Source organism: Physeter macrocephalus, chromosome 9 (assembly GCF_002837175.3).
Source record: "Physeter macrocephalus isolate SW-GA chromosome 9, ASM283717v5, whole genome shotgun sequence".
In the NCBI taxonomy this organism is placed as follows: domain Eukaryota; kingdom Metazoa; phylum Chordata; class Mammalia; order Artiodactyla; family Physeteridae; genus Physeter; species Physeter macrocephalus.
The window spans coordinates 81,682,937-81,699,187 of NC_041222.1; the positions used below are offsets into that span (position 1 = coordinate 81,682,937).

At 37.1% G+C, this 16,251-nt stretch overlaps 1 protein-coding gene across 11 annotated transcripts in view; it reads right to left on the minus strand.

Annotated features, from left to right (window-relative positions):
* Positions 1–16,251, minus strand: part of CDC14B (cell division cycle 14B) — a 107,395-nt gene that overhangs the window by 55,299 nt on the left and 35,845 nt on the right. For 5 of the 11 annotated variants that reach the window (XM_007119650.4, XM_007119645.4, XM_007119649.3 and 2 more), the window contains exons 1-4: positions 7,785–7,858; positions 6,353–6,443; positions 5,732–5,807; positions 3,344–3,436 (exon numbers count right to left, since the gene is read on the minus strand). In XM_007119650.4, coding sequence (XP_007119712.1) covers positions 3,344–3,436; positions 5,732–5,807; positions 6,353–6,443; positions 7,785–7,833 — 309 coding nt within the window. In that variant the 5' untranslated portion in view covers positions 7,834–7,858. Of the gene's footprint in view, positions 1–3,343; positions 3,437–5,731; positions 5,808–6,352; positions 6,473–7,784; positions 7,859–16,251 lie in introns of those variants that run through there. The other 6 variants (XM_028494128.2, XM_028494125.2, XM_055087272.1 and 3 more) reach the window with 3 other exon arrangements.

Sequence of the window (16,251 nt, forward strand, 5' to 3'; positions counted from 1 at the left end):
GGAGGATCCCACATGCCACGCAGCGGCTGGGCCCGTGAGCCATGGCCGCTGAGCCTGCGCGTCCGGAGCCTGTGCCCCGCTACGGGAGAGGCCACAACAGTGAGAGGCCCGCGTACCGCAAAAAAAAAAAAAAAACAACAAAAGTATTTTTTAAAGGAAATTTTTCTAAATTTCTCAAGGGTCCAAATATGGGTTTTGCACATGACATTTTTTTATAGCAAAATGACAAAGTTTTAAACTTTTATTTTAGAAATACACTCTCAATCGTGAATTTGTTTTGAAAAGCACTCACTTTGCCACTTAGAATTTCACCTTTACTTGAAATGACAGGTTAAGTACCACCCCCCCAAAATCTGGCTAGGAAACAGCCACTGACTTATCACAACAGGGTAGCAAACTTATTATTTTGTAAAATGATATGGTTCACTTACCTTTTTGTTAAAAAAAAAAACAAAAAATCCAGTTATCTTTTATGTTCCTCAACTCTTTTATGGTGAGTGGTACAAAAAGATTTTTAGTTGCACCCTAATTTGTTACCCAAGAATCTACCATTTCAGATAGTTGGCAAATCCATTTGCCAGGCCACATAAACCGTAATATTTAGAAATACAATGTATTTGAAAAGTATGGGCATGTCAATCCTATTTTAAGTATTTGAGTATTTTAAGTATTTATAAAGCCTAACCTCTTCTGTTTTTAAGGTAAAAAAATAAATATAATTACTAACACTTTATTCTCTCACTCTCTCCACATCCCCTATTAGGTCCTTTTTAAAAGGACAGAGTCAGTCCTTTTAAATAGAATCAGTCCATTTGGAATACTTCCTTCCTGTCTGTACTTCCTCCAGACTTTTTGTTTTAATATTACTACACCATCCTCTAAGTCAGTCATTAAAAAGACTTATTATCTCCAAAATTCCTCAAACAACTCCAGAAAAGGTCATCAGGCCTGAAGATCAATTTTTAGGGAATTCTCACTCATCTCTACAAATCTTTAATCAGAGGATCCAATAGACTTCAACCAGACTAAACCTACACTACTTACTTACTTTGATGTTTAATCTTTTGGGGTATCCATATCACGTCTTGACACTCCTTTCCTACTACTAATAAATCTCTTCTTAGAAGTTTGTCTCCTGTTTCCCCACTTAGCATCATTACAGCTCCAAGCTCCTACTTTAGCCAGCCAGCCATGGTGCAGACATTTACTACAGCCAAAAGCTGTAAACCTCCTGCCAAGCTGGCTTCTAACTGAACAGAGGAATGAACTCAAGTTCATTCCTTGAGTCCAAATTGCTTACCTGGCACTTTCCTAACCAATCAAATCAGTGCTAACCAGGGAGTGTAAAATCCTGGAAGGATTTCTAAATCTAAAATATATTAACTGTAGAAAAATAAACTTCTGCATGCCAAAATACAACCATAAACAAAGTCAAAAGGCCAACACCAAACTAGGAACAAGCACGTTAACACATTTTCAATCAGTATGCCAAGGGGTTACTGCTTTTTCACTAGCTATAAAACAACAACAACAACAAGATCTAAAAAGAGAGATTTCTTATCTATAAAATTATCAAGTGTTTTGCATGATGCCCACAGCTACCCTCTAAGGGGTTCTTTCACACTGAACTTACCATATCTGGCTACTCAAGACCCCACCCTTTTAGGGACATCTCATCTAACAAAGAAAGACAAATGACTGACTCCAATGCAGCCCAGGCAAGCTCTGTGTGCTCTGCTCAGGAGAACATTTTCTTAGGTGGAACTGCTTCAGCCATCCAGATTTTCTCCTGGACAGTGTAATGACTTTTACTGTTACACTAAGGGCCATTTCTCCACGGTTCCCTTTAATACTTTATGAACACCAAGAATTCTGGCTGTGTCCCTTTTCCTGTAAAGCTGTCACAATTTAATCCATGGCATTCCTCTCCCCAGTGACTGGCCAAGTAATGGGACCAATTACCCCAGTTAAAACAGCTACCTTCTCCATTCTTTTTCTTGGGACCCTGCAGAGGCTCTTTCCACCCATCCTCCCCTCTCAGGATTTTTGCTGCTAAATACAATAAACATCAGGAGAGATGACAAAAGCCAAAAAACAAACAAAAGTCCTTATCTGAGTAAGCTTAAAAAAATCAATTTTTAAGAGATAAAATCTACAACCTGTGTTTCATACAGAGATGATAATAAAACTTAGTTATCTCAGAAACATTTCTCTCAGTTACTTTTGTGAGCACAAATATAAAAACAAAACCCAAAAAGGCCTTAGTCATTGTTAATGATATACCTTAAACGTAGAAAAGGAAACTACCCAATTTTGAGGTGCAATTTCAACTAGTACCACCAAATTTTGGTCTTATCATTGTAAATTCCAGACGTTCAAACTACATGTCAGTAAATTTTAAAATAAGCGTGACAGAACCAAGTAGCAACCTGGGAGAAGAAAGCACTTACCTCAAGAACTTCAACACCAATCCTTTTTTATCTGGAATAACTACTCGATATTCTTCTCCACTGAGTAGAACAGCTAGCTTCCACACCACCAAAAACATGAGGAACACCACTCTGGAGGACCTCTTAGCTTATTCAGGAAAACCTGTTACTTAGGTACTCCTGAAGATGAATGCAGGCACTAGATAAAATCTGCCTCTAAATAACCACTCTCCATGATATTTACAAATAAATGAAATTCATAACTCATGAAATACTGGCTATTCCAAAGCATACTTCCAATAACCCAAAAACACCAACCACTCAATGCTGTATGTAATCTACACAGTATGTTACCCATTTTCCTACAGTACCGACATGCCATGTCCTTATGGCACGTTTTGATGTGTTTAGAATCACACCTTATTTAGGAAAACATTGCCTGTATTCAAATTATACAGCACTCTTACCTCATGTGATACACTTTTGATGTTTTTTGTTTTTGTTTTTTTTTAAATCAATTATTGGTCCTGATTCCACCTTCACAACTTTACTAAATGGATCATGAGTTAATAAAAACACAGATTTGGGGCATTATTTTCTAACCTTAAGTGCCATAACACATAAAAAGGTTTTCACACTAGTTGGTCAATTTTTTAAAAAATAGACTTTTTTAGAGCAGTTTTAGGTTCAGAACAGCAAAACCGAGTAGAAGGTACAGAGATCGCTCATATACCCCCCTTCCCCCCTCCATAGCCTTTCCCAGTTGGTCAATTTTTATAAAGCAAAACATGTTCTTTCTGGAAAGAAATCAAGATGTCTGAGAAAAAGTAATTTCAAAATTTCAACCACAAATTTAAAGTACCACTGTTGTACGTATTTTCACTAATACATTAGAAAAGTAGTTAAATACTTACCATATAACATCCAACAAGGAAAGCAGCATTTGCCTGTTTTCTCTGATCAGGGCCAGTAAAATGAATAATTTTCTTCCTCATCATTGTAATGGACTGCATGAAGATAAACAGCTGTTAGTATTTCCTTTCTAATTTCAGGTTTTCTAAAACTTTATTTTGTGATTAAAATAAATTCCAAACCTCACAATGTTGAAGCATTCATATTAGCAAGACTTTTAAAAAGATACACTTTGATACCCAAAAATACCATGTACCTTCCCATAAAAGACATATCCTTGGAGTAGAACAAATGTACAATTAAAGGGTGGGAGAGGAGAAACCTGAAACTAATATGATATCATAAATAACTACACTTCAATTTTTTAAAAAGGGAGGAGAGGAGCTACGAACAGATACACTTTAATTATAGACTACCCCTGAAAGAATACATAAAAAGCTGGAAAAGGTAGTAGTAGGAGAGACCTTTTCTTTCCTTTTCCTACTGTCTGACTTTTTTTGTTAATCTCTTCCCAAAACATTTAAATTAAAATCAAAGGGTATAAAAATGGGCAAAAATAATTCATTCTGTTAGAAATCAGGATAGTGAATGGGGTAGGGAGGGGTGGAGTGAGGAGGGTGGTACAGAGATAACCAAGAGAGCATAAGTGGGCTCTTCTGGGGTGTTGCTAATATTCTGTTCTTGATCTGATGACCCAGATGATTATCCATGTATATTCAGTTTCTAAAATTCATTGAGCTGTATATTCATGATCTGTACACATTTCTGTACATACATTGTGCTTCAATAAAAAGTTAAAAATAAAAAGGATATGGAATTTAAAAACCAAAGAAACACATGATTTATTAGCTCTTCCTCACCTGTACTTCACTAATGTGAGTAGACATGTTTCAAGTAAGGGTAAGAAACAGGATATATTCAGTTGAATAAGCACAGTATTCTTTTGCTTCTGTGAGCCAATGTTTGGGTATTTCAACGATAAATGTTACGTATTTTCTTTTAGTTGTTTACATAGAGTAAGAAATTCAAGTTGATTTAAAGAAAAAAAAAAAAACCCAACCAGCCCTCAAGCAGCATACGCACAAGACACTCTTAATACAAATTCTCAACACACTTTTACCACTATTAATTGAATAGGAATTAAGTTTCAGTCAGGTGGGATGGTCAACACTGCAAGCTGTTCTGGTAAATAATTTTTTTTTTTAAGTTTGAAAAAAGGACAAATATATTCTTGGTTGACCCAAAGGATAAAAGGATGGCCAAGTATGTTTAAAACAAACAAACAAACAAAAAACTTTCAAAATTAAAGCAAAGGAACACAAGCAGGGGAAAAGGAAATTATTTTTAGCTTCTCAGCCCTGTATGAAACAAAAAACCTGCCACTGGCAACTGGAAAAACGGAATGGGGGGAACATAAATACCCAAGGCCACAAATGCTTATATTCCTGTTCCAGGGAGGAATAAAGTCCAGAAAGAAGAGTCTCCATCTCTGTATACATCTCTAGTGAATACAAATTTAATAAAAAAAAGAAAAAGCAATGCTGCAACTTCCTTTTTACATATTAGTAACTTCTGACAGATGCTTCTAGCATTTATGGTGTGGAATTTTAAGTTTGATGTTCATGGGGAAACAGATCTGCCTTACTCACCCATAAATTTTTAGTATAATTTAATTTTTAATTGAAAATGAATTTTATTTCTGTGTAGTAGTCTCATAAGTAATCAGCTGAATAACCTTGTTTTTAAAAAGCACCTGCCTCCAAATCCAGTATTTCTACTTGAGAATATACAGTGACTCTTAGAATTGCTAGCAGTATATGAACACCTTTTATTGTACATGACCAACAATTCAAAGTTTTTTTTAAATAAATGAATAAGGTCTAAGTTCAAACTAATAGTAATACACTCTTACAATTCAGTGATACAGTCTTAAAGACTGTATGCTGTCTGCCCTTGCTTCTCTGCTCCTTAATCACATGTGTAAAGGGTCATAGTGAAGAGTCACAAGTAGTACAATATCATGGGAGATTCAAGGCATAATGAAATAAAGTAAGATGAATCCAGTTTCTCTTAGTTTCCTAACACTCCCTCTCAAAGTGAAGGCAGAAAGAACAATGACCAAAGGAAGGAAAGCTCCTCTTGTTAGGTGACAGTTCCACTGGCTCAGACAATAAGAGGAACCAAATGACCCAAACTTAAGCCATTCATCAAAACTCTGGAAAACAAATAGATACACTATGACTTCATACAACAATAAACCACATGTATGTCTCAAACACCACTGCAGTGAAAAACATGACATTTCCTTTTTAAACAGATTTCCCTTCCTCCCCGCAAGATCAGGCTAATAATGATTACTTAAGTGAAATCTTCAGTAAGGAATACTTTACCTTTAATTTCTTATTAATCTTGCAGCAATATCTGTAAACCATTGCTAGATTGAGTGGTCCAAAATCTGCGTAGAAGCTGCAAAAATGAAAAACAAAAATGTGTATGTATATTCCAGATGCTCTGAATATAAATGCCTTTTTGTAGCTACAAGATCAAAATAAAGCAAGAAAGCACACACCAAATCATTATAGTTCACACAACTTAAAGGTACTGTCTTACTAATGGAAGAAATACTCTGGTAAAACATGACTATTAAAATACATGACAAGTGTTACAATGCCTAAATCTAACCTCAAATAAGAAATAAAAATACTTTCTGAATAAAAAAGCTGTTTTTCCACACATATTTTTCCACTGGCAAAACACATCTTAGTACATACTAGTTTATATCTCATTATACTGTAAACTATTAGAACTTCAAATGTAAATTGTTAAATTTAGGAAAGTTCTTTCATTCTGATTTTTTTTCCCTAAGGATCTATTTTATTACCAAGGGTTAAAGAAAAAAGTATCCTGCAACTAACAGTCAACAGATTTGTAATGTTCCAATTTTATAAACATACCTTTAGATTCTTCAAAATAAAAAAGTTACTAACAATCTTTTAAAAAGCAATACTTACTTTTCATATTCAAGTTCATTATCTATGCTGAAATAATGTACATTTGATGAACTCTTTGGTCTGCTGTAGAGAATGGCAAAACAAAGGCGATCTGAAATGGAAAAATTGTAATGTTCCTTCCTTCACATTATTAAAAAACGTTTCATATATCATGTTGCAACTCTTTTCAGATGAAGTCAAATTTTTATCTTTTTCCCATGCATGTTTCAGATGGTAAGGTTATCAGTGAGTAACTTCAAAATGTTCTGGCTATTTTGGTGGGTAATAATAAGAAAGCAATTTTTAAAACGGAGAAATTGCCTTTAATATAAGTTTCAATAGCGGTAAATGACTTTTCATACAGCGATACGGCTTGAGTTCTGGAAAACTTTAGTTACCCTGGACTAAGAAATTTCGGTAAATGGCAGCATGCATTTGATAGCTAGACCACCAGCCTGGATGACTTTCCCTATGTTTCGCTATGTTTTCAAGACATCATGAAAAGTCATTTCAATAAGAAACTATGCTTTAAGTAGAGAGAAAACGCTTTCAAAATTGCTTCAAAATTAATGTTTACGGCTATAACACACAAAACAAACCACTTGTTTATCCAATGTTCTTAGGGGTCGCTACTTATTTTTTGATTCGAAATCACTACTTTTGTAATGATTTTTACAATTGGACCATTATAGCAGAGGCAAATGAGAGTATTCTGCACGATGAGTATGAGATGAACCTGCGTTGCATAAAAGCAGTTAGGCTGCTGTGAGGTTTAGCAAGAATGGTAACAGCTTAAGGTTCAGAGGCGCCACCCTTCCTCTCCTGCCCCACCCCAAGAGTTGCCTAAAAATCCTTGGTGAAGCAAAGTCATCCGCAATACCTAGCAGTAGTAATACTAGTAATAGTGCTAGTAGAATACTTAGATTCAAATTGTGGCAAAATTAAGTACAGCCCTTAAAATAGTAAGAAACAAAGGACGCCAGCTGGCATCCTTTCCCCAAATAGTAATTTAAACAATTTTTTGTAATAGTAATTTAAACAATTCAGTACACACAATTGCTGTATTTATTTTCCTATAAACGCCTCAACTGAAATGTCCTGCAACCACAGACACCCAAGCGGATGACGGGGCTGACTCCTTTTCAACCAAAAATGACCCTTGATCCCCATGCAGTGACCACGGATTTTGCTCCCTGAGGTGGAGAGCCTACCAGCCATGGTGTAAGGACACAAGGGTCCGAACTGCACACATCTGTGCGGATTCGCCCCAAAGCAGGACCACGCCTGGGGACTAGGAGTCCCAGGAGGCCACCCACGCCCGAGAGACAGCATCGGCCCTGGCCCCGAAGTTTAAAGGCACATCTTGGCCAGCAATGGGGGCCTCCTCGACCGGGTGCACTGCCTGATGCCCTCTAAATAGGGGGTGTCCCGAGGGCGCGCCCTCCACACTAACCTTTGATCACCTCGGCCACCAGAGGGGTCCCTGCGCCCTCCAGGCTCATGACTCCACAGCATCTGGAAGGCGGGGCGGAGGGAAGGACCGGGTGGCCAGGGAGCAACCCGCAGAGACAGGGCCGTGACCACACCCCCGAAGTTTAAAAAACAAAAAAGTTTAAAGGGACACGCCCAAACACTGGGCACAGCGACGCCCTTCGGCTGGCCACCACACCGCAAGCCCGGGAGAGCCAACCCGGAAGTTCAAAACTTCTCAAACTCCCCAGACGGAGTAGCGAGGGAGCGGGGCGCGGAAACCAGCCCCAGGCGCCGGGGCTGAGCTTCGCCCCGCCTCGGGGACACCTGGCGGTCGTCTGCAGCGCCAGGGCGCTCTAGCGCCACAATTCTGCGCTCAAAGTCGGCATGTGCGGCAAAGGGTCAGACAAGCAAATACGGGCCTTGTGAAAGAAAGCGGCCCCCAAAGCGATTAAAAGGATTTCTCGGAAGAGAGGGTTCAGCGGTGGATCTGACCCTCAGCCTCGTGCCTGGCCGCCCTTGCATCCGCCACCAGGGGGCACTGCAGCCAGGCTGGGCTGAGAGGCCAGCGGCCAGTCGCGAGGACCCCAGCCGGCCTGGAGCTCCGTCCTCTCTCGAGGCGAAACCCACTGCATGTCGGGCTCGCCTGAGTGCTGGTGTCTCATTTAAAATGGAGCACTTTAAAACTGTTCAAAATGTAAAAGGTATGCCTAAAGCCGAGGTCATTCATTCCTTTAAAGGCCTCAGATTTCGCCTCAGAAAAATATTAGGATGGTTGAAAAAAATTCTGACACCATGCTAAACGACAATTTATTTTCTAAACCTAAGTTCCTATGTTAGTCTCAAGTGAGAAAAAAATAAGTTGCAGTATGAGTACGGTCCCAATTTTGTTATATATAATATGGTTGTGGGATTATGGTTGATTTTTATTCCCTCCTGTATTCTTCTAAATTTCCTACAGAAAAGTGTTACTTTAATAATACATGAAAAAAATTTTCAATGACTCTCCCTTAAAACGAACAAGCAATACAGTAACAACTCTTTCCCAAGAATTACACTTTATTTATCATCTCAATACAATATACACATTATATATCACAATATATACGTTTTTGCCTCAAAAGTAAAGCTGCATACCTACTACTCTTATTTAAACTTCCAGACAGATCAAAGACTTTAAATGTAAAAAAACAAAACCATGAATTATTTTTTAATAAAGAATGCCTTTCTAAATGAAACAAAATCTAAAAGCCATGAGAATCTGTTAAACTAATAAACATTTTTTAAATGGTCTTCATGGCAATGAACACAAATTCAAAGGATAAACTGGAAAAATATTTTAAGTACATCTCAAGAAGATGCCCAACTTCAATTTTATGTTATTGCGAAAATGCAAATTTAAACTACAAGGTACTACTTTTCCTTCAGACTGGCAAAAATGAAAGGAGTTTGATAAGGCACTGTGTTGGTGAGGTGGGGAAACAGGTACTCTCACTGCCTGTGGGTTAGAACATAAACTGGGACAACCTCCATGAAGGGCAACAAAGGGCAATTTGGCAGAAATTTCCAAGACTGAAAATTGAACACGGGCAAGATTGCCAAGATGGACAGCTTTATAGGTGTTTACAGGCTGGATGATTTATAGGTGTGTATTTAAAACACAAATGTATATGATTGTATATGAAATCTTGCATATCTCTGGAAGGAAACACAAGAAACTGGTGTTTGCCTTTATAAGGGGAAACTGAATATCTGTATATAGGGAAGGGTAAGAAAGATTTCGTTTTTGTAACTTTTGAATTTTGTAACATATATTACCTATTCAAAATTATGAAGCTTTTGAAAAGTGAACCTGTGGGCTAAAAGTGTTTTTCCAAGGCTGACTCTTCATCAAGATATGAAACTTTCTGTAAACATACTATAAGACAATATGGAAAATGTCCTTTGCACACATTTAAATAACAGAACTGCTTAGTAACCTCTTGCTTGCTACCATCTCTTGAAATCCAGTTTCTTTTAACAAACCCAAATAAAACTGGAAGGAAATGGGGAGAGGTTTTCCCTCCAAGTCCAAACCTGAAATTCAGTTCCCTAGGAAATATTTTATATATTACAGGTCAGGGAGGAATCACTGATTTTTTATGTCCAGTTATCTCTGCACAATATATTCTCAAAAGTCTATTGTTAGAGTCATATTGTGATAAACTACAATAGAGGCTAGAGTGCTGGGATGAGAGCTATTTATTAGAAACCTGGAGCTAGAAAACAGGTCTCTTTACGTTTTGCTTAAAAGTTCATGATTAAACTTATAATCCTATTGTAAACACACGTATCCTCCCTTTAATGTGTTTGCTGTCAAAAACTGAAGTGGTAAACTCTCTTCCCTCTATACGCCATCACATAATGTCACCATTCCTGCTTCTTTGACTGATATAATACAGTAGAAAGAAATGAAATCTCATGGTTTTAAAATACTGACAAATTCAAAATCCATCCTTGTGCCAAATTTGTCTACAGTTCGGATTTGGCTTTTGGGCCTCCAGTTTACTACTTCTTCCTTTAATAAATATTTGTTAAATAAATGAATAACATTTTCCTGCATAACAACTAGCTATCTGAGGGACAGTTAATCATAAAACAGAGAGAGGTATGTTCTAAACCAGGGGTCTCCAACCCCCAGGCCATGGACCAGTACGGGTCCGTGGCCTGTTAGGAACCAGGCCGCACGGCAGGAGGTGAACAGCGGGCAAGAAAGCGAAGCATCATCTGTATTTACAGCCGCTCCCCATTGCTGGCATTACTGCCTGAGCTCTACCTCCTGTCAGATAAGCGGTGGCATTAGATTCTCATAGGAGCATGAACCCTACTGTGAACTGCGCGTGGGAGGGATCTAGGTTGCACCCTCCTTATGAGAATCTAATGCCCGATCATCTGAGCTGGAGCTGACGCAGTGAGCTGGGGAGCGGCTGCAAATACAGATTATCATTAGCAGAGAGGTTTGACTGCACAGAGACCATAATAAATCAATGTGCTTGAATCATCCTGAAACCATTCCCCCCATCCCCTGCCCCATCCTTGGAAAAACTGTCTTCCACAAAACTGGTGCCTGGTGCCAAAAAGGTTGGGGACCACTGTTCTAAACCAATTGAGAAGTATATGTAGCAGTCAGGTGGCAATTATAATACAGTATCTACGTTTTAGTAAAAATGATTAAAATAACTCTACTATGGACACAATGAACTTCTCACTATTTCTGTTCCCCCCTGGAACTAGACTGACTTCACAAGTTCTGGCAGAGGAAATGAAGAAGTGCAAGGCTTCTCTATCAGATAGGGAAGTCTGCCCTTGGTGAGCTAACTGTAAAACAAGCAGAAGGGAGAATTCACACCCCTCGGGAACAAGAGAGAACACGCCAAAGAACAGGCTCCACCTGAACAGTGACTGTCCCTCAGAGAGGGTCAATAGCCATCTCTCTCATCTATTATTAGTCCCTCATTCTTTGAGATAAGTAGTAACCAAGGGGAGCAGAAGAAATGTTCATAAAACTACTGATTAATAAAAAGAAGCAGTACCCCCTAAAACAATGACAGCTAACAATTATTGAGAGTCTAGTGCCAGGTATTATATTAATAAGCTCATTACAACCTACAAAGCAAATACTACTACAACTATCAATATTTCCCAGAAAGGAAACCTAACCTTAAAGAGGCAAAATGACTAACCTGAGCAGAGTCACAAAACTTGTACAGTAGCAGAATTAGGATCTGAACACAGGCTATTTGGGTGAAGCCTGAGATTTTAAAATTCCTGCCTCAGAGACTTGCCTTAATATAAAGCAAGAGTAATTAAAAGAATACGATTTTAGCACAGCAACATAGAAATATGAACCCAGGCATATATGAAAACCTAGTATATGAGAAAACTTGTTTTTCAAATCAGTCACAAAGAAAGCCATATTCAATAAGGGACAAATGTCTGTAAGTATGGAAAGAAAATGAGGTTCCAATCTCACATACTATATAAAACAAATACCAGTTGAAATATGTTTTTAAAAGCTGTCAGATAACTATAAAATTATAGCAAATAACTTTACAATTTAAATGGGGTTTTTAAGCATGACACAAAACTCAAAAGTTATAAAGGAAAAAAAAGCAACAGAAACTTACAGAAAATATATAATAAAGGGCTAATCATCACAACTGACAAAAAGTATCTGTAAAGCAATATAACAACCCAACAGAAAATAAAAATCTATAAAGGCTACCAACACTCAATTCAGAAAAGAAATACAAATCGCCAATAGCATATCAAAAGAAAATTAATCTTACCAGTGGCTCAACATTAAAAAGTCCAACATCATGAACAGATTACAGAAGAAAGCCACATAATTATGTCATTTACTACAGAAGTCATTAAAATCAACTCATTCCCAATTAAGCCTTTATACAATGGGACTAAAAGAGAACTTCCTTAAACTGATAGATTATCTTCCAAATACCTCTAGCAAAATATACTTCATGCCTTAACTTTATAAGTATCTCCCTGAAATGAAAAACAAGAAAAAAATTCCTACAACCATTACTCCTATTTAATAATGTAATAACTGGAAATACTCACTGATGCCAAGATAAGAAATAAGACTTAGAAAGGAAGAAACAAAATTGTCCTTATTTACAGACGACTGTCTGCCTAGAAATTACAAAAGAATCTGTAGACAAACTATTAGAATAAATAAACAAATGTTTGTAAACTTTCTGGATATAGATGATTAACACAAAAACCAGGAGTTTTTCTACATACTACTTGTAATAACTAATTTATGAAATATAAGTGCTTAATTATGTATGGACATATGGAAAGATAAAGCAGGGTTTTTAAAAAAATTTATTTTATTTTTTTTTTATACAGCAGGTTCTTATTAGTTATCCATTTTATACATATTAGTTTATATATGTCAATCCCAATCTCCCAATTCATCACACCACCACCCCCCATAAAGCAGGTTTTTAATGGGAAGATTCAATGTCACAAAGATGGTAATTTCCCTCAAACTAAATGCAACTCTTAAAATCTCAGCAGAGCTCTCCACAGAACCTAACAAGCTGATCCCAAAATTAATCTAGAAGACCACAGGGCCAAGAAGAACTGAGACCATTCTGAAAACGAACAAGAAGGGAGCCCTTGCCCTACCAAATATTAAAACTTACAATAATTTAGGCTTGTAGAATTGGAACAGATATACTAGATCTTTATCTATTATATACAACAGCCCAGTAAGAGACTACATATACACAGAAACTTCCCTTATGACACGCATTACACATCAATGGGAAAAGTAAGAATGCTCAACACACATGGTGTGGTGACAACTGGTTGTCCATATTGTCTGGGGTGGAAGGAGGGGGGAAATTCACGATCCTCATCTCATACCACAGGCCACCACCCTCCAAAGAAGAAAAAAATCTCAGGTGGATTAAAAGCCTAGCTATGAGAAGAAAAGCTTCGCCAAGTCTTTGAAGAAAATATAGAAAAATAACTCGTAACAGTGGAGAAGGGATGGGTTTTTTTTAAAACAAGACTTAAAAAGCCCAAACTATAAAGCAAAAGATTGAGAAATTTGATTATAAAAATATGTAATGTTTCTGCTCAACATAAGACCCCAAAAACAAAATTTAAAAAGATAACTCACAGACTAGGAAGATAGGTACAATGCATAAAAGCAACAAGGATTAGTATTCAGAGTTTACAAAGAACTATAAATCAAAGAGAAAAAAGCTAACACCTCAACAAATAAATGGGCAGAGGATGGGAGTAAGAAATTCACAAAAGAAGAAACCTAATTGTCCTACCTTGATCCTCTTTTTCCAATCTACCTACAGTGAGTATGGTTTTGGTCTACTCTATGTCCTGTGATGAATTGAGTTTATTAGTCAGAGTAAGGTATGGCAAAAATAACCCTGAAATCTTAGTGATTTAATTTACAACAGAGGCTATTTCTTGCTGGGGGGCTATGTTCAGCCCAAGGATCCAAGATGATGGAGGCTCCACCAGTTTGCAGATGCACCATCTGGAATTTATCCCTGGGGTTGCCAGTGACTGCTTGTGTAAATAATTCCACTTGCCTACAGATCTAAATGTACACAGGTATAAACCCAGCCCCATAATGTTATCAGTAATAAAGCTTACATTTTAATCTTTAACTCTTATGTTCCTCAAACAATTAGTACAGAATTAAGGTGGGGAAAAGAGTAATCTTGTCTAAAGATGCTCCAGACATCCTCCCCCAAAATTATGTTAGTCTCCATATTCACCTACATTTCTAAAATATTTTATAAATGAATTTTTTAAAAGGGAGCCACTAGAAGAATTTTAATAGTTTTCATACCTTTCAAATCACTGGAGCCAGTGAAAAAACAAAACTAAGAAAACGTGATCAAGACACCAAACAGCAAGAAGAAGCATGGCAAACAGAAAACAAAATAAGTCCAAACATATCAGTAAAAATAAAACATGCAAAATATTTTAATTCACCTATTAAAATTTTTTCAAATTGAGTTAAAAAAAATTCAACCTATATATTGTTTAATAGAGATAATTAAAACAAAACCATATAGAAAATATTTAAATCAAAGGATAGAAAATGGTATGCTATACAGGTGCTAGGAAAAAGAGCAGGTATATTAATATCAACGGCAGATGAAATAGAATTCACAGCAAAAAAGCAATAAAGACAAAGATGTTTCACGATTACGTAATCTAACAAGAGATTACAACAATCACACACCTTATGACAAAAGATTTTAAATCTATAACACAAAAACTAGTGAAAATAGGAAAAATTAGTAAACCCATAATAATAGAAGGTTAACACACCTCCAAAAAATAAAATAAGTAATTAGAAGCTTGATCTAGTAAATACAGAGAACCATTTTCAACAGAGAGCACAAACTTTTCAAAAAATAGGATATTCACTGAAGTCATCACGTATTACGTCACAAGGAAATCACAACAAATTCAGGAAAGCAAAGATCATACATACAGATCATACAGTTAACACAATACAAAATTTGAAATTCATTGATGAAAATACAACAAGCAAAAATCTATCAACCTGCAAATGTTTAAAACCTATTTCTAAATAACTTGCAACAAAGGGAAATTAAAAGAATTCAACAGGGCTTCCCTGGTAGCACAGTGGTTAAGAATCCACCTGCCAGGTTTCCCTGGTGGTTCAGTGGTTAAGAATCTGCCTGCCAATGCAGGGGACACGGGTTTGAGCCCTGGTCCAGGAAGATCCCACATGCTGTGGAGCAACTAAGCCTATGCGCCACAACTACTGAACCTGTGCTCTAGAGCCCACAAGCCACAACTACTGAGCCCACGTGCCTAGAGCCCGTGCTCTGCAACAAGAGAAGCCACCACAATGAGAAGTCCACGCACCGCAACGAAGAGTAGCCCCCACTCGCCTCAACTAGAGAAAGCCCACGCAGCAACAAAGACCCAACACAGCCCCCCCAAAAATTAATAAAATGACAATTCATCACAAATTACTTTAAAATTAATCTCAATAAGAATTCATGTTAAAATCTGTGGAATATGCTTAAACAAAAATCTGAAGAAAATCAAATGCCTAAAAAAAAGGCTCCCTCTGTCACAGCATTCACAAACAAAAATAAATTCTACCTGGATTAAAAAGCTGAACATAATAGTTCTGGTTCCCTACATTCCAGGTCATGGTAGGATTGTCCTGACTCCTCTGAGATTAAATGAGCAGAGGTGAAATATACGACTTCCAGCCCAGCCCATTTAATTGATGGTACAAAACCCTATAGAACTCTCTTTCCCTCTGACCAGCAGCAATCGAGATAATAGCTGAAATACAGCCATTTTAGAAAACTGGCCATATTTACAAAAAATGAACATCACACATCTTTTGACTTAGTAATTCCACTTCTAGGCATATATACAACAGAAATGCATACACATGTTCATCAAGAAAGGTACAAACAGTGGTTCACAGAATCATTATTTGTAATAGCCAAAAACTGAAAACAAACCAAATGTCTAGAAACGGTGGACTGAAACACTGTGGTACTTTCTCACAGTTGAATATTATATACCAGTAAGAATGAATGAATGAACTTTGACCATGCACAACATCATGGATGACTCTCAATAACACACCGTAGTTAAAGAAGCCAAACAAGAGTATGGCTTCATTACACAGTATGATTCCATTCAAATAGATTTCAAAGCCAGACAAATCTAAGGCAATTAAAAATTATGATAGTGTTTATTCTTGAAGGGGAGTGACTGGGAAAGAGTACGAAGGAGTAGTTTCTGGGGTATAGTGATATTCTCTTTCTCAATCTATCTGCTAGTTACTTACCATGATGTACAAAGCTGTCTATCAAGTTGTTCACTTTGTGCACATTTCTGTGTATATATGA